This window comes from Schistocerca gregaria, chromosome 3 (assembly GCF_023897955.1).
Source record: "Schistocerca gregaria isolate iqSchGreg1 chromosome 3, iqSchGreg1.2, whole genome shotgun sequence".
Lineage (NCBI taxonomy): Eukaryota > Metazoa > Arthropoda > Insecta > Orthoptera > Acrididae > Schistocerca > Schistocerca gregaria.
In genome coordinates, this window is record NC_064922.1 from 275557006 (window position 1) to 275576907 (window position 19902).

At 45.7% G+C, this 19902-nt stretch overlaps 1 protein-coding gene across 2 annotated transcripts in view; it reads right to left on the reverse strand.

Moving 5' to 3' along the window:
* LOC126354785 (proton channel OtopLc-like) overlaps positions 1-19902 on the reverse strand; it is a 223333-nt gene that overhangs the window by 70716 nt on the left and 132715 nt on the right. For both annotated transcript variants that reach the window (XM_050004692.1, XM_050004693.1), the window contains exon 4: positions 18934-19048. In XM_050004692.1, coding sequence (XP_049860649.1) covers positions 18934-19048 — 115 coding nt within the window. The remainder of the gene's footprint in view (positions 1-18933; positions 19049-19902) is intronic.

Genomic DNA, 19902 nt, shown 5'->3' on the forward strand with positions numbered 1-19902 from the left:
GTGCACTAGTGAGAGAGGGAATGTAGAGGTTCTCTTCAGAATCGGCGAAGAATAGAAACACATGGTAAACAGTGACAAGAGGAACAGACAAGATGACAGAACATGGGTTAAGACATTAGGGAATAACTTGCTAGCTACTAGAGAGAGTTATGGAGGATGAAAACGCTAGGTGAAGACATAGGCTGGAATGCATCCAAAAATTATAGAGGGTGATGTAAGTGCTACTCAAAGATGGAAAGGATTTGTGGCGGGCTGGGCTTAATCAAACAAGCCGGAGGATTAGACAAAAAGTGAATAACATGTCCAGGACGTGGATTTGTTGGTGTCTCTCTTCTCCTTTCAGATTAAATGCTGAGATCAAGGTTGTTCAGGTGTTTGAGGTAGGCCTTACTACGATTCCACACGCCAAAGATGTCGAACGTGTATCTGTGCCGCACTGTAGGGTTGGAAGTATTCTACTCCAGAGCGTTTCCAGTTTAAAATACATTATCCAGGGTGACTTATCCATGCGTATGGAAACGTCGGCTGCGGCAAGTACACATAATCTGCTGTCCTGTTTCACTTTTCTCGCTTCTTTAGTAAACAATTTACGTCAGAGATTACCGTTCATAGGAATGATTTTCGGTAGTCTCCTATCACCGGAACGGGCAGCAGCGAATGCATATTGAAACAAACAGCCATGCAACAGACGTTCTGGTTCATTTAGTAATACGCTGCCAATACGTATGAGTCAAAATATGCCACATGTACTCCATGAAATGAAGAGACCTTATATCATTATCGGCCGGGAGACCCAGTCACGGGTTGTTCCGTCACTTACTATAAATCTTTCTATTTGACCGGTAACGGCCTTGCCGCAGTGGCTTCACCGGTTCCCGTGAGATCATCGAAGTTAAGCGCTGTCGGGCATGGTCGGCACTTGGATGGGTGACCATCCAGGCCACCATCTGCTGTTGCCATTTTTTCGGGGTGCACTCAGCCTCGTGATGCCAATTGAGGAGCTATTCGACCAAATAGTAGCGGCTTCGGTCAAGAATACCATCGTAACGACCGGGAGAGCGGTGTGCTGACCACACGCCCCTCCTATCCGCATCCTTCTCTGAGGATAACACGGCGGTCGGATGGTCCCGATGGGCCACTTGTGACCTGAAGACAGAGTGCTTTTTCTATTTGACACCAGTCTGATGTCGTAATATGATCGTTTCGTGTATGAATTAGTTCTTTTTATATTCTTCCGGCTTGTCATGTGTGAGCTACAGAAAAACTGTAGCAGCTCCGTAAATACTGATTTCTGTGAAAAGTGGTACATAACTTTTCTAATCCATTCGCTGTTATCTGCTTGTCGTTTGATTTTCGGTATATTTCGAATAGTCACATTGTGTAGGCATTCTCTAGTAAGTTGTGTATACATTTTTTTGCACCACAGTTGCTTACAAGAGAGTAACGGAAACAATACTTCATGATGCAGCTTTTCCGCAGCCTAACCAGACAGGTAGATAAACTTTTAGATATTCATACTCGTGAAGTGCTTCGTGTTAACGATAATCATGAATGTCAGCATTTTGTGTGCGGTTAAGTAGTGAACATCACGCAACATGCGCTGACGTGGCAGCTCTTTTCATGCTGACAGCGTTAGATAACGTACAGCAATGGCTAAGTGGAGCATTCTTATCTGTGAAGAATTTAGTTAGGTACATCTATCTAAAATACTGATGTTGCTGCACGTCTCAGTTGTTGATAACCAGTACTTGTCAAAAGTGAAGGAACTGACAGATGGTTGATACGGCGATAAGACTGGCACGCCAACAGCATGAATTTCTCCCCTGTTCGTGTGACACGTATGGAGACAAACTACTTCATCTGTCGGCACTGTTGTAACGGAATAGCTAGATGGGCCAGGTGACTCGTTTTCCTGTGGGAAGAATAGCTTTTTCTGCTAATATATATTACTTTTACACACAAAAATGTCCTATTGCTTTTCTGCTGAGCGATAAATAATACGCTATGAACTGTTTCATAAATCATGTACAGGCTTCGGTGGGGTTTATTGAGAAGGTAGTGGGTAGAGTTTTGGTAAGGAATCCCTGTCCGGAGATGTTCCGTTTGGATGTAAAATAAGGTTGAAGATCGGGTCACCCTCAAATTTCCAGCTTCACGGTTCGCTCTCTACAGGAGCTGCTCCACGTGGGGACCCTGCTGATCGTTGTACAAGGTGGATCTGCGACGCGTGATTTCATACAGATGTCGATAAACCGCGGTGCGCAACAGTGGAGCATCACAGTTAACACTCCTAGTTGCCTACCTATCAGTCTCTCGCAGCCATTGTTGCGGACGGATTAAAATGCTATGGGTCGGTTGCTAGGCTCGAGCGGTTCTAGGCGCTTCAGTCCGAAACCACGCGGCTGCTACGGTCGCAGGTTCGAATCCTGCCTCGGGTGTGGATGTGTGTGATGTCCTTAGACTAGTTAGGTTTAAGTAGTTCTATGTTAATTCCCATACCATTTGAAAATGCTATGTGATGGAATTAAGGCAATCAGGTCAACATCGTTTGATATCGACCAAAGGTGACGAAGCTGATGCCTCACGAGAGAAACCACAAGTCGCTGCCACACGTAGTGATGAACGACAGACGTTGGAGTAGACACCCTGGAGGGTTTCGATACGCCGCCGCTTCTGGAGACTTAACTTATGTCAGAGCGGAGTGCCACTCAGCTCTCTGTAATCATCGCAGAAGACGACAGCATCGTCTCACTACAGAGCTAACATCGAGGTGACAAAAGTCGTGGAACACCTCCTAATATAGTGTCGGGCCTCCTTTACCCGTGCCGCTAATAGTGCAGCAACTCTATGTGCCATGGGCTCATCGAGTCTTTGGAAGGCTCCCTCTATAGCCGTACATAATTGCTGAAGTGCCAATGATCGGTCCAGTTGGACCAGACATAGACCACACCACTGTGGAGACACCACCAGCTTGCACACTGCCTTGTTGACAACTTGGTCATCGATTCGTGGGGCCTGCGCCACACTCGAGCCCTACCGTCAGCTCTTAACAACTGAAATCGGACGTCATCGGAGCAGGCCACGGTTTTCCAGGCGTCTAAGATCCAACCGATGCAGTTACCAACCCAGAAGAGGCGATGTCGTTCCGTTATCAAAATCATAGCCCATTAACGACAAATTACGCCTCACTGTCTTAGCGGATACGTTCGTCGAGTTCCCAAATTGATTTCTGTGGTTATTTCATGCATCGTTGCTTTTCTGCTAGCACCGACTACTCTACGCAAACGCCGCTGCTGGAGGTGGTTAAGTGAAGTCCGTCGGCGACTGCATTGTCCGTGTTGAGGTATAAATTAACTGAAATTTCTACATCTACATCTACATCTACATCCGTACTCCGCAAGCCACCTGACGGTGTGTGGCGGAGGGTACCCTGAGTACCTCTATCGGTTCTCCCTTCTATTCCAGTCTCGTATTGTACGTGGAAAGAAGGATTGTCGGTATGCTTCTGTGTGGGCTCTAATCTCTCTGATTTTATCCTCATGGTCTCTTCGCGAGATATACGTAGGAGGGAGCAATATACTGCTTGACTCTTCGGTTAAGGTATGTTCTCGAAACTTTAACAAAAGCCCGTACCGAGCTACTGAGCGTCTCTCCTGCAGAGTCTTCCACTGGAGTTTATCTATCATCTCCGTAACGCTTTCGCAATTACTAAATGATCCTGTAACGAAGCGCGCTGCTCTCCGTTGGATCTTCTCTATCTCTTCTATCAACCCTACCTGGTGCGGATCCCACACTGCTGAGCAGTATTCAAGCATTGGGCGAACAAGCGTACTGTAACCTACTTCCCTTGTTGTCGGATTGCATTTCCTTAGGATTCTTCCAATGAATCTCAGTCTGGCATCTGCTTTAACGACGATCAACTTCATATGATCATTCCATTTTAAATCACTCCTAATGCGTACTCCCAGATAATTTATGGAATTAACTGCTTCCAGTTGCTGACCTGCTATTTTGTAGCTAAATGATAAGGGACCTATCTTTCTATGTATTCGCATCACATTACACTTCGCTACATTGAGATTCAATTGCCATTCCCTGCACCATGCGTCAATTCGCTGCAGATCCTCCTGCATTTCAGTACAATTTTCCATTGTTCCAACCTCTCGATACACCACAGCATCATCTGCAAAAAGCCTCAGTGAACTTTCGATGTCATCCACCAGGTCATTTATGTATATTGTGAATAGCAACGGTCCTATGACACTCCCCTGCGGCACACCTGAAATCACTCTTACTTCGGAAGACTTCTCTCCATTGAGAATGACGTGCTGCGTTCTGTTATCTAGGAACTCCTCAATCCAATCACACAATTGATCTGATAGTCCGTATGCTCTTACTTTGTTCATTTAACGACTGTGGGGAACTGTGGGGAACTGTGGTTATATCGGCACACACTTAACACTGTGCATATCGGAATATGAAATTCCGTAACAACTTCCGAAATGGAATGCCCTAGCGTCTTGCTTCAACTACCAATCCCCATTCAAAGTCTCTTAGTTCTCGTCGTGCGACCATTTTCACATTTCCACATGAATCATATGAGCACAAATGATAGCTTCGCCAATGTAGTCCCTTTATACCTCCTATACGCGATACTACAGCTATCTGCATACTTGTATAACGTTATCCCATAATCTCTGTCACTTCAGAGTATAGTCATTTGTACATTGAAAGAAGAAACTGCTAATCTGTGCTGTTTCAAGTCAGTGTTCACGGACAGCAACAAATATACATAGACAGTGCTGTTGACATGGCTTGTTTCAAAGTTAAGTATTTCATCTTCTTTAAGCCATAATTAAAGTGATATCATATTTTTATTCGTTGCAGCATCCACTTGGTCTCTTCTAGACGAAAATATAAAAATCCACCACAATGCCAAAGAATGTTTTTTCGTCCAGCACAGCACATTCTAGATAGTGTATGAAGATGGTATCTGTTCTTTCAGACATGTTGATACATATCAATGAGGAAAGTTAAAAATGTGTGCCCCGACCGAGATTTGAATTCGGACTCTCTTGCTTCTATGGCAGACGCTCTTTCCGTCTAAGGACACAGAGGATAATATCAAAGAACATATACCTACCATCTTGATACAGAGAAGGCTCACATCCCAATGATCTTCTTGAGTGCTGATGCACTTACATTACCCGAACTCTCACGGGAATTGTTATATTGACTGCCGCGAGTAGTAAGTGTAGTGGGCAGGGGTACTATAAGTGCACTGTGTGGACAGTAAGTAGGAAATGTGGGCAAGAGGTAAGTGCCTGCAGTCGCACTATCCTCTGTGTCCTCGGTGGATCTCAGTGTCACCTTGCGCGTCGACCGCGCAGGTCGTAGTTAACTTCCGCCTATGCTGCAGCGCCGCTTGTGTAGAAGCTACTCAGTCTTGTTGGTGTATCGGCCGGAGTCCATCGTAATGGAGCAGCGGAGTTTGCTGTCGTTTTCCTCTTGGCCTCGGTGTTTTCTCTCCGCGCCCTGGTGTCTGTAAAGTCCCTTAAGTGTGTTCCTTGTCGAGCTACTGTTCGTTTCAGTTTTGACGAGATTACGCGTCGTGTTCAACCTGGCTCTTAACAAATTCACGATTGGTTGGCTGAGGTTTTCCGTGTTACATCTGATCAGGTAGATACTGCTTACTTAGATTCTGATTTGTATGCTTCCTTCTCGGGTTGGTTGTAAAGTGTTATTTACACATTTAGATGGATCCGTTAGTCAAGTCCTCCTTGAAAATGCTGCACTCGAGTATACTCCTATTGGAGTTTGTAACCTTCCTCCTGAAGTGGACGATTCATTTCTTAAAACACCGTTGCTTCCGTTTGGAGTAATACGGCAAGTCCGATGGGAACGCTGGTCAGCACAACATCGCTTCCAGTGTTATAATGGTATCCAGACTGTGGACACGTGCGTTAAAAAAAATATTCCTTCCCACTTAACTGTTTGTGGTTACCGAATCCGTATTACGTACGCAGGGCAAGAAGGAACATGTTTTCTCTGTAACGAAAGCTGTCATCTCAGATCTGATTGTCCGTGCCGTACTACTGTTCTGACGTCGTCTTATCAAAAACGTCTTTCTTTGACCTTAGCACTGTTACCGGCTTTCTCAGTGCGCCCTCTGTCCATGACGGACGGCGGCCCTGCATCGAAAGTCAAAGGCCGGCGGGCTGAGGACGGTACAGACATCTAGGTCGCCCCATTCCAGTCTCGTTCTTCTGATACGGCGTTGACAGAGGGTGCACATTCTGGCGGTAATGAGTTGTCTACTAACGTTAATTGTGATTCTAGTATTACCCGAGATGATGTAGCTGCTTCTGTTGATGTAGAAATATGTGTTGAATCTGCGTCCCCCACTTCACACCCGTAGACGTGAGGGTTCCCGTGAGTTCAGATATTCCTGCAGAGACGTTGCCTGCTGGTCAGTCTATACAGTGTTCCGGTGAAAACCTCCACGCTGAGACGGTGGAGCAACAGGATTCTATGGGTTCTCTTAATGATAATCAGGAGATGCCATGCGACACCGGCACTACATTACCTGTCTCTTCTGTACCTGATGTTGCAGTTCGTCGTTCTGAGTTGTGCTCCCCGATAAGTGCAGTGGCGATGGCTCCTCTATCAAATCGGAGCTTGACGTACCCCTATTCGCTCCACATCAAGAGTGTATGTTTTCACGGAGTGGTGTGAAACAGCGTTTTCAACCTCCACGTGCAGCGGCACGTCGTCAAAAGAAAAACGAGTGTTCCTCGGCTTCCGGAGGAGAGTATTAGAATTATACCTTCTTTCCCCCGCCTCCGGTCGTCGAGGAGAGACGGACGTCATGAGTGCTTTTTCCTTAGTGTAGTTTTATTGACCTTACTTTTGCTAACAGATGCAGGCCAGTTTATTTACGATTCCCAAGCTGATATCGAGTGTTTACAAGAGGTATTATTTGATGTGTTTTGTCTTCCTGGATACTCTGTTTTTCAATGTCTTGCCTGAAAATTCTACCGGTATGCCTTTGCTTTGTCGAGATGGAATCCCGCTGGCAGACTTCGAAACGCTAGATGATGGTCACGGTATAGGCTGTAGCTTTTATGACCTCACCTTAATTTTTCTTTACGCTCCGTCTGGATCAGGTCGTTCATCTCATCGAGCGGTTTTATGAGGAAGAAGTTGTTTATTCATTCCGACGGAATCCGCGCAAGGTTTTCTTGGGGGGCGATTTTAACTACGTCTTACGTCCTGTAGATCAGACCCCAAATTATACATTTTGTCGTGAACTTAATGTTATGGTGACGTCCTTACATCTCCAAGATGCTTGGGTTTGCAGATATCCTACATTGGTGCGGTTTACATCTTTTACAGCTACTTAAAGTAGCCGATTGGACAGCTTTTATTTATCTGCCCCCACATGTAGTCAGCTTCTATAGATTGATGTAATTCCTGCCAGTTTCACTGATCACTGTGCTGTTTCAATAACTTTTAACCATGTCCCGCAGCGGGTCCTTTTTTCTTGCCCTTTATGGAGGTCAAACACTCTCCATCTCACGAACCCCTCTCTGCAAGGCATCATCACAGACGTATGGTGGCAGACAACGCATTCCCAGGCGCGTTATTCCTCACTTCTAGAACGGTGAGATGCATTTTGCTAAATACGAGATTCGAACTACACTCAAGCAATTTAGCGCTGAAGTAAGGCGAATAAGGGAATTTTACTACGCTGCCCTACGCGATCTTTTCGATAATGCTCGTGATGCCTCCTTGAGAGTCGTAGACGTCCACCGTATGAAAGCGAAATGGATGGTGACCGATAGGGTTCCCAGCCTAGTTCAATCGTACAGGATGAGTTGCCCTCTCTATATCATCTTCTTCGGCTTCACAAGTGATCTCAAAACGTATCTTTCTACACTACTGGCCATTAAAATTGCTACACCAAGAAGAAATGCAGATGATAAACGGGTATTCATTGGACAAATATATTATACCAGAACTGAAATGTGATTGCATTTTCACTCAGTTTGGGTGCATAGACCCTGACAAATCAGTACCCAGAACAACCACCTCTGGTCGTAATAACGGCCTTGATACGCCTGGGCATTGAGTCAAACAGAGCTTGCATTGCGTGTACAGGTACAGGTGCCCATGCAGCTTCAACACGATACCACAGTTCATCAAGAGTAGTGACAGTCGTATTGTGGCGAGCCAGTTGCTCGGCCACCATTGACCATAAGTTTTCAATTGGCGAGAGATCTGGAGAATGTGCTGGCCAGGGCAGCAGTCGAACATTTTCTGTATCCTGAAAGGCCCGTACAGGACCTGCAACATGCAGTCGAGCATTATCCGCTGAAATGTAGGGTTTCACAGGGATGGAATGAAGGGTAGAGCCACGGCTCGTAACACATCTAAAATGTAACGTCCACTGTTCAAAGTGCCGTCAATGCGAACAAGAGGTGACCTAGACGAATAACCAATGGCACCCCATACCATGACGCCGGGTGGTACGTCAATATGGCGATGACGAATACACGCTTCCAATGTGCGTTCACTGCGATGTCGCCAAACACGGATGCGACCTCCGTGATGCTGTAAACAGAACCTGGATTAATCCGAAAAAATGACATTTTACCATTCGTGCACCCATGTTCGTCGTTGAGTACACCATCGCATGCGTTTCTGTCTGTTATGCAGCGTCAAGGGTAACCGCAGACATGGTCTCTGAGCTGATAGTCCATGCTGCTGTAATCGTCGTCGAACTGTACATGTAGATGGTTGTTGTCTTGCAAACGTCCCCATCTGCTGACTCAGGGATCGAGACGTGGCTGCACGATCCGTTACAGCCGTGCGGATAAAATGCCTGTCATTTCGACTGCTAGTGATACGAGGCCGTTGGGATCCAGCACGGCGTTCCGTATTAACCTTCTGAACCCATCGATTCCATATTCTGCTAACAGTCATTCGATCTCGACCAACCCGAGCAACAATGTCACGATACGATAAACTGCAATCGCGATAGGATACAATCCGACCTTTATCAAAGTCAGAAAGGTGATGGTACGCATTTCTCCTCCTTACAGGAGGCATCACAACAACGTTTCACCAGGCAACGCCGGTCAACTGCTGTTTGTGTATGACAAATTGGTTGGAAACTTTCCTCATGTCTGCACGTTGCAGGTGTCGCCAACGGCGCCAACCTTGTGTGAATGCTCTGAAAAGCTTATAATTTGCATATCACAGCATCTTCTTCTTGTCGGTTAAACTTCGCGTCTGTAGTACGTCATCTTCGTGGTGTAGCAATTTTAATGGCCATTAGTGTACCATTCGTTCTCTAGATGGGCGTGAGTGGTCCTCCAAATCTGATATGCGTGAACGTTACCAGTACTTATCCAAACTTTATACTGAAGTGGAGTCAGACGGTCCACCGTATGTTGATTTTACCTCACACCTTGACAGTGTTGTTATGCCAGCTCTCCAAGAAAAGTTTTTCTCTGTATTGCATCTCGATGATGTACTTGATATTGCGGCCCCTTCTCCCTCCCACAAATCGCCTGGCCCCATTGGCCTTCCCAAAGAATTTTATATTCGATTTTGACCCCTGATAGGAGATACATTACTTCCATGGTGAATGAAGTATTCCATTGAGGCATTCTGCCACCCAACTTTAAGGTTGCTAAAATAGCTCTGATTCCCAAAAAGCCGGGACGTTTGCGTGTGTCTCAGGTCCGTCCGATACCCCTCTTCAACTACGATTATAAAATAGTGGCGCATGCTGGTAAGTAGCCGACTATCGGTATTGTTGGCTACCATCATCACGAGCCATCAAAGTTGTCTTCCGGGTCGTACTCTCCCTGAATCTCGTTTCTAATTAATTAATTTCGATTGCTTCCACCATTCCCGTGCGAAGCGCTTTGCTTTTCATTGATTTTCACCAAGCGTTCGATCGCGTTAATCATGGGTTGCTTATGCGAGAATTGACAATTGTTGGTTTTAACGGTGCTGCACAACGGCTTACTTCCCCCATCGCGGTGTGTCACGGTGTTGTTCAAGGGAATCTATTATCTATGTCGCTCTACGTGCTGTTTCTGGAACCTTTATTGCGATCTATAGTTGCTCGTTTGGGTGTCTGGTCACTGTTGTGAGAATACCGTTCGTGCATATGCTGATGACGTTACTGTTCTCCTCTGTACCCATGATGATACACCACTGCTGAAAGAAGGTTTGGAAGCCTTTTGTCGTCTCACGGGAGCGCGTGTTAATTACCAGAAATGTCGCCTACTCAGTGTGCGAGGGTTTGACGCTGTTGAAATTCTGTGGGCTCTGAAGGTCACCCGGTATCGATCGTTAGGTGTTATAATTGACTGTTGTCCGTTACACCTGGCTAAACTGCACCCGTGGTCTAGGGGTAGCGTCTTTGGTTCATAATCAAAACGTCTTCGGTCCCGGGTTAGATCCCTGCCACTGCCTAAATTTTGATAAATAATCAGCATTGGCGGCCGAAGACTTCCGGCATAAGAAATCAGCCCCATTCTGCCAACGGCCTTGTCAAAGAGGGCGGAGGAGCGGATAGAGGTTCCGGGCACTCTCTTGTCCTAGGGGTGGGAAATTGCCCCTAAAGGCGGAAGAATCAGCAATGATCAACGACATGAGGATGCAGAAGGCAATGGAAACCACTGCATTAAAGACACGTAACGTGTATCCACAGGACATGTGGATGTGTCATGACGATCTCTCCATTGGCAAAAGATTCCGGAATAGTCCCCCATTCAGATCTCCGGGAGGGGACTGCCAAGGGGGAGGTTACCATGAGAAAAAGATTGAATAATGAACGAAAGGATAATGTTCTAGGAGTCGGGGCGTGGAATGTCAGAAGCTTAAACGTGGTAGGGAAACTAGAAAATCTGAAAAGGGAAATGCAAAGTCTCAGTCTAGATATAGTAGGGGTCAGTGCAGTGAAGTGGAAGGAAGACAAGGATTTCTGGTCTGATGAGTATCGGATAATAACAGCAGCAGCAGAAAATGTTATAACAGGTGTAGGATTCGTTATGAATAGGAAGGTAGGGCAGAGGGTGTGTTACTGTGAACAGTTCAGTGACCGGGTTGTTCTAATCAGAATCGACAGCAGACCAACACCGACAACGATAGTTGAGGTATACATCCCGACGTCGCAAGCTGAAGATGAACAGATAAAGTGTATGAGGATATTGAAAGGGTAATGCAGTATGTGAAGGGGGACGAAAATCTAATAGTCATGGGCGACTGGAATGCAGTTGTAGGGGAAGGAGTAGAAGAAAAGGTTACAGGAGAATATGGGCTTGGGACAAGGAATGAAAGAGGAGAAAGACAAATTGAGTTCTGTAACAAGTTTCAGCTAGTAATAGCGAATACCCTGTTCAAGAATCACAAGAGGAGGAGGTATACTTGGAAAAGGCCGGGAGATACGGGAAGATTTCAATTGGATTACATCATGGTCAGACAGAGATTCCGAAATCAGATACTGGATTGTAAGGCGTACCCAGGAGCAGATATAGACTCAGATCACAACATAGTAGTGATGAAGAGTAGGCTGAAGCTCAAGACATTAGTCAGGAAGAATAATACGCTAAGAAGTGGGATACGGAAGTTCTAAGGAATGACAAGATTCGTTTGAAGTTCTCTAACGCTATAGATGCAGCAATAAGGAATAGGGCAGTAGGCAACACAGTTGAAGAGGAATGGACGTCTCTAAAAAGGCCCATCACAGAAGTTGGGAAGAAAAACATAGGTACAAAGAAGGTAGCTGCGAAGAAAACATAGGTAACAGAAGAAATACTTCAGTTGATGGATGAAAGGAGGAAGTACAAATATGTTCCGGGAAAATCAGGAATACAGAAATACAAGTCGCTGAGGAATGAAATAAATAGGAACTGCAGGGAAGCTAAGACGAAATGGCTGCAGGAAAAATGTGAAGACATCGAAAAAGATATGATTGTCGGAAGGACAGACTCAGCATACAGGAAAGTCAAAACAACCTTTGGTGACATTAAAAGCAACGGTGGTAACATTAAGAGTGCAACGGGAATTCCACTGTTAAATGCAGAGGAGAGAATACATTGAAAGCCTCTATGAGGGTGAAGATTTGTCTGATGTGATAGAAGAAGAAACAGGAGTCGATTTAGAAGAGATAGGGGATCCAGTATTAGAATCGGAACTTAAAAGAGCCTTGGAGGACTTACGGTCAAATAAGGCACAAGGGATGGATAACATTCCATCAGAATTTCTGAAATCATTAGGGGAAGTGGCAACAAAACGACTATTCACGTTGGTGTGTAGAATATATGAGTCTGGCGACATACCATCTGACTTTCGGAAAAGCATCATCCACACAATTCCGAAGACGGCAAGAGCTGACAAGTGCGAGAATTATCGCACAATCAGCTTAACAGCTCATGCATCGAAGCTGCTTTCAAGAATAATATACAGAAGAATGGAAAAGAAAATTGAGAATGCGCTAGGTGAAGATCAGTTTGCCTTTAGGAAAAGTAAAGGCAGGAGACAGGCAATTCTGACGTTACGGCTAATGATGGAAGCAAGGCTAAAGAAAAATCAAGACACGTTCATAGGATTTGTCGACCTGGAAAAAGCGTTCGACAATATAAAATAGTGCAAGCTGTTCGAGATTCTGAAAAAAGTAGGGGTAAGCTATAGGGTGAGACGGGTCATATATCATATGTACAACAACCAAGAGGGAATAATAAGAGTGGACAATCAAGAACGAAGTGCTCGTATTAAGAAGGGAGTAAGACAAGGCTGTAGCCTTTCGCCCCTACTCTTCAATCTGTACATCGAGGAAGCAATGATGGAAATAAAAGAATGGTTCAGGGGTGGAATTAAAAAACAAGGTGAAAGGATATCAATGATACGATTCGCTGATGACATTGCTATCCTGAGTGAAAGTGAAGAAGAATTAAATGATCTGCTGAACGGAATGAACAGTCTAATGAGTACACAGTATGGTTTGAGAGTAAATCGGAGAAAGACGAAGGTAATGAGAAGTAGTAGAAATGAGAAGAGCGAGAAACTTAACATCAGGATTGATGGTCACGAAGTCAATGAAGTTAAGGAATTCTGCTACCTAGACAGTAAAATAACCAATGACGAACGGAGCAAGGAGGACATCAAAAGCAGACTTGCTATGGCAAAAAAGGCATTTCTGGCCAAGAGAAGTCTACTAATATCAAATACCGGCCTTAATTTGAGGAAGAAATTTCTGAGGATGTACGTCTGGAGTACAGCATTGTATGGTAGTGAAACATGGACTGTGGGAAAACCGGAACAGAAGAGAATCGAAGCATTTGAGATGTGGTGCTATAGACGAATGTTGAAAATTAGGTGTACTGATAAGGTAAGGAATGAGGAGGTTCTACGCAGACTCGGAGAGGAAAGGAATATGTGGAAAACACTGATAAGGAGAAGGGACAAGATGATAGGACATCTGCTAAGACATGAGGGAATGACTTCCATGGTACTAGAGGGAGCTGTAGAGGGCAAAAACTGTAGAGGCGGGCCGCATCAAACCAGTCAGTAGACTGATGACAAAAAAAAAACTGGAAGTCTGTCACGGATAAGACTCAGGGAGCAGTCATTGAAGACGAGCGTCGCTCCCTCTCACTTCTTCATAAGGTCCGGACGATGGAAACGTATGTTTTCAGTAAGGCTCATTTTATTGCACAGATATTTACACGTCCTGCGACGATGTACCGCAATTTTCGAAGTTTAACTGGCAGCTTTATTTCGTTTAACTCTATATTTCGCGTGCGTTATGGGGTCATTGCGCGCCCCCGTCTGCTGGGAGGTTTGGGCCTCCCTGACATTCGGGTTAAGGCTTCTGCCTTATTCATCTGTTGCACCGTTTTAATATGTCAACGCGCCCCCCGGTGACTTACAGCTCGCCTTCAAGACTATATCTGATCGGCAAGTTGAACAACTCCTTCAGATATTGGTAGTATTAGTTATAAACTACGGCACACCAAGGACTTTTTTTCTTGAAGTCAGATATTTGGGTGTAAATATCCTTTGCCAAGCCAATCTCTCTCTAAGGATGCTGTTAAGTCGCTGGTCAGTTTCTCATAGTATTCCCTCTTTTGAAGCCCTGTCGCCAGAAAAGAACTGGAGGATTGTTTGGTCTAACGCCAGCCTCCCGATTTTCCTGATGGAAGTAGCGTCCTCGTGGTACCAAGTTGTTCATGATATTGTACCTAACAACGTGTGACTTTTTCGTATTGCCCTCAGTGTGACGGACCACTGCAATCGTTGCCACGAAACTGATACATTATATCATCGGTTGATCTCCTGTGGTCATGGCCATTGGAGATGGCTTCGCCGACAACTGGCTTTTGTTCTCAGGACGTCGGAGGCGGCTATCTCGCTATTTTCGTGCGATTAAGTTCGCCTTCTTTCCCCGATCGAAGAACAATGGCATCATGTTGCTTGTTGAAAATTATGTCCACTACGTGACGGTGAGTGGATATGACGCAGATACCAGTGCCTTTTCCCAATAGATGGACACAGCCCATTCGACGTAGCTCAGGATGCCACGTTATCGAGAGCTTTTTTCTAATATGCGGTATCTTGTTTTTCATCGATGGTGTAGGATGAGTTGAAATCTCCCCACCCCCCGTTTTTTGTGGACACTCTTGTATGGATTTAAATGTTACACGATGTAGAAGTGACGGAGGAAAGAAAGGTAGGGGCACGTTAAAATTAACGCCGTATTCCTTCATACCCGTTTTTCTGATGTAACCCTTTTGTTTTTGTCGAGATACTACTTTTGTATTATTTTTAATTTATTGTCTTAAAAAATGGTTCAGTCCCGGGTCTGCCAAATAAGCAGGAGATCCGGTTTTGAGTGCGAAAAAAAAAACTACTGTGCAAACTAAATTTTTACCCTTTTTTTCACACTGGGCATATTGTTTAATTTGTATGACGTTTGAGAGACAGTATAATGAAGAAAAAACATGTTTATTTGCATGAAGTATTTGCCGAAGTTTCAATTTTTGTCTTTCATAAAAAAAGACTCAGTCGGAGGAACCCTGACAGAAGCACCACTATGTTTAAATTGCAGCCGCAGGACGTCGTGTTACACTCAAACTGTGCGCAGTAGGCTGCATGATGCGCAAGTTCCCTCCGGACATCCATGGCGAGATCCATCTTTGCAACCACGGCACCATGCACTGCGGTACAGATGGGCCCAACAACATGCCGAATGGACCGCTCAGGGTTGCAATCACGTTCTCTTCACCGATGAGTATCGCATATGCCTTCAACCAGACAATCGTCAAAGACGTGCTTGGAGGCAACGGGGTCAGGCTGAACGCCCTAGACACACTGTCCAGCGAGTGCATCAAGGTGGAGGTTCCCTGCTGTTTTGGGGTGGCATTAAGTGGGGCCGAAATACACAGCCGTAACGGCTGTACGATACGTGAATGCCATTCACCGACCGATTATGCAACCATATCGGCAGCATATTGGCGAGGCATTCGTCTTCACGGACGACAATTCGCGCCCCCATCGTGCACATCTTGTGAATGACTTCCTGCGGGATAACGACATCGCTCGGCTAGAGTGGCCAGCATGTTCTCCAGACATGAACCCTATCGGACATACCTGGGATAGATTGAAATGGCTGTTTATGGGCGACGTGACTCACCAGCCACTCTGAGGGATCTACTCCGAATTGCAGTTAAGGAGTGGGACAATCTGTACCGACAGTGGCTTCATGAACTTGTGGATAGTATGCCACGGCAAATACAGGAATGTACCAATGCAAGAGGACGTGCTACTGAGTATTTGAGGTTCCGGTGCGTACAGCAGTCTGGACCACCACCTCTGAAGCTCTCGCTGTATGGTGGTATAACATGCAATGTGTGGTTTTCATGAGCAATAAAAAGAGCGGAAATGATGTTTATGTTAATCTATATTACAATTTTCTGTATAGGTTATAGAACTCTCTGAACCGAGGTGATGAAGACTTTTCTTGGTGTGTGTATAATAAGAGACACAACTAGGGTGTTACGTTAAGTGTATACGTGAACGAAAAAGAGCAGCAGGAGGAATGCTGTCACAGAAAATGTTGAAATTCAAGTTGACGTCCGTAAAAGTGAGTTACACAACTGTAACAATCAACTAAAATGAATTAAAGGTGAACAGGAACAGCGAGCTGGTGCATAAACTGAAATAAGAAATAAAGATTCAGATATGCCTCTGTTTTACTCTTGCGCTACCACGGCCACTATGGGTGAATGTTTGGATGAGACGATCAACATGTAAATACACTCCTGGAAATTGAAATAAGAACACCGTGAATTCATTGTCCCAGGAAGGGGAAACTTTATTGACTCATTCCTGGGGTCAGATACATCACATGCTCACACTGACAGAACCACAGGCACATAGACACAGGCAACAGAGCTTGCACAATGTCGGCACTAGTACAGTGTATATCCACCTTTCGCAGCAATGCAGGCTGCTATTCTCCCATGGAGACGATCGTAGAGATGCTGGATGTAGTCCTGTGGAACGGCTTGCCATGCCATTTCCACCTGGCGCCTCAGTTGGACCAGCGTTCGTGCTGGACGTGCAGACCGCGTGAGACGACGCTTCATCCAGTTCCAAACAACCTCAATGGGGGACAGATCCGGAGATCTTGCTGGCCAGGGTAGTTGACTTACACCTTCTAGAGCACGTTGGGTGGCACGGGATACATGCGGACGTACATTGTCCTGTTGGAACAGCAAGTTCCCTTGCCGGTCTAGGAATGGTAGAACGATGGGTTCGATGACGGTTTGGATGTACCGTGCACTATTCAGTGTCCCATCGAGGGTCACCAGAGGTGTACGGCCCGTGTAGGGATCGCTCCCCACACCATGATGCCGGGTGTTGGCCCTGTGTGCCTCGGTCGTATGCAGTCCTGATTGTGGCGCTCACCTGCACGGCGCCAAACACGCATATGACCATCATTGGTACCAAGGCAGAAGCGACTCTTATCGCTGAAGACGACACGTCTCCATTCGTCCCTCCATTCACGCCTGTCGCGACACCACTGAAGGCGGGCTGCACGATGTTGCGGCGTGAGCGGAAGACGGCCTAACGGTGTGCGGGACCGTAGCCCAGCTTCATGGAGACGGTTGCGAAAGGTCCTCGCCGATACCCCAGGAGCAACAGTGTCCCTAATTTGCTGGGAAGTGGCGGTGCGGTCCCCTACGGCACTGCGTAGGATCCTACGGTCTTGGCGTGCATCCGTGCGTCGCTGCGGTCCGGTCCCAGGTCGACGGGCACGTGCACCTTCCGCCGACCACTGGCGACAACATCGATGTACTGTGGAGACCTCACGCCCCACGTGTTGAGCAGTTCGGCGGTACGTCCACCCGGCCTCCCGCATGCCCACTATACGCCCTCGCTCAAAGTCCGTCAACTGCACATACGGTTCACGTCCACGCTGTCGCGGCATGCTACCAGTTTTAAAGACTGCGATGGAGCTCCGTATGCCACGGCAAACTGGCTGGCACTGACGGCGGCGGAGCACAAATGCTGAGCAGCTAGCGCCATTCGACGGCCAACACCGCGGTTCCTGGTGTGTCCGCTGTGCCGTGCGTGTGATCAGTGCTTGTACAGCCCTCTCGCAGTGTCCGGAGCAAGTATGGTGGGTCTGACACACCGGTGTCAATGTGTTCTTTTTTCCATTTTCAGGAGTGTATTTCGCCTGAGGGCAGGTACGAGTAGCCGCTACCAAAGGGAAGCAACACGTATGTTCGACAGGCCATCGTATAAAACACTGCAGCGACAATGTACACTTGTTCGGATTTTCGTCAACATTTTTTATGGCACACTGGCCATCACCTGTCACTAGATTTACGTAACTGAAGCCGGCCGCTAAGGCCGAGCGGTTTTAGGCTCTTCAGTCCGCAACAGTGCCGCTGCTACGGTCGCAGGGCCAAATTCTGCCTCGGGCATGGCTGTGTGTTAAACTGTTAGGTTTAAGTAGTTTCAGGTCTAGGGAACTCCCATAGTGCTTAGAGCCATTTGAACCTTAACTGAAGGTAAGATTTTATTGATTTGTTGTCTATTCCTGGACTCTACACTAACACATAAAATTATTAATGTAGTATTATAAATGTATGCAACCATTCAGTACCTTTCTAGCCCCCTGTACTGTCTATCAGGATTTATGTAATTTTCACTCACTGTAACTGTCATTTCTTCAGGCTGTAGTCGTCATCACTACCTTAGTACAACATTTACACCCTCATACAAGACTGAAATTCTCACAAGCGCGTACAAGAACGTCGTCACTAACAATTTTGTTACTGATTTATTCCCTTCGGGTCTTTTGTAATTCTGTAAATAAAACACATTCTTCTCTTTCGTTCATTATAGGAAACGGAACAATATTAAAGGAGATCAGGTTCAGTAAGCAGGCAAAATTATGTTTTAAGATTGGTAGATGAAAAGGCTTGTATTAAATTTAGCCTACATCTACTTTGCACTATTTACAGTATTTTTGCGAACGGTAAATAAAAACGTTGGTATTTGTGTGTGTGTGTGTGGGTGTGTGTGTGTGTGTGTGTGTTAGTGTGTGTGTGTGTGTGGGGAAGAAGGCAAGACACATGAAAACATTTCAAATAAAGTCGAGGGTCACTTTCATATTTCCAGAACATTCTGTCAGCAACTTCCCTGCTCTAGGTATATACAATGACAAGCTGGTAAGCGCTACTTCAGATTAACCGTGACTGTAAGTTCAATGAGTGTAGTACTTACTTTTGGAATCTAAGTTGCGGTCTAAATAAAAATGAGTGAAAATGGAAAAAAAAATTAAGTAGTACTCCTATTACCAGAGGCATACATTGTTTATCCATGGCAACCGCACCTTACCTCGTAGAAGGAAGCAGGAACATGTGCGGATATAGTCTCGGCCATAGGAAATGCGACGCCCAGCACCACGAGCAGCTTGGCGTACAGTCCGGACAGAATGGTCGTCAACGCGTCCCTGAAAAATAACATCCTATTGTCATAGTCATGTTACAGTTACACACGCAAGGCACTGAAATACTGTACCATGCAAATATAACGAAATTGCACATTATTATTACCGTGTAAGCTTCGCTGCACCTTTGCCACCTGATTGCTATAAGCTTAATCAAATGGTGAAGCAAGTTTGTGATAATGGGAATGATAGCATCTGTTACTCTGCATGTGTGATGGACCAGTTTCTCTTATCCATTAGACAAACAGGAGAATGCGATTTTATGTTAGGAAGTAAGTTAATCTATGACATTTGATGTACAGGCCCGATAAAATGCAGTGCGGTGTCAAAATTAATGGGATAGCGATATGTATACATACAGATGGAGGTGGTTGGAACAAGACCCATGGGAGCTTCCACTTCGTAAAAGTTTGAAAATTCCGAAATCCAACGTGTTAAGAATGTGCTGAGAATACGAAATTTCAAACATTACATCTCACAATGGAAAACGCAGTGCCGACAGCTTTTACTTAACGACAGAGAGCAGCAGCGTTTGCGTAGAGTTGTCAGTGCTAACAGACAAGTAACAATGCGTGAAGTAACGGCAGAAATCAATGTGGGAGTACGATGAACGTCTTCGTTAGGACAGAGCTGCGCAATTTAGCATTAATAGGCTATGGCAGCAGACGAGCGACGAGACTGCCTTTGCTAACAGCACGACATAGTCTGCAGTGCCTCTGCTAGGCTCGTGACTGTATCGGTTGGATCCCACACTACTGTAAAACCGTAGCCTGGTGGATGAGTCCAGATTTTAGTTGATAAAAGCTGATGGTAGGGTTCGCGTGTGGCGCCGACCTCACGAAGCCTTGAACCCAAGT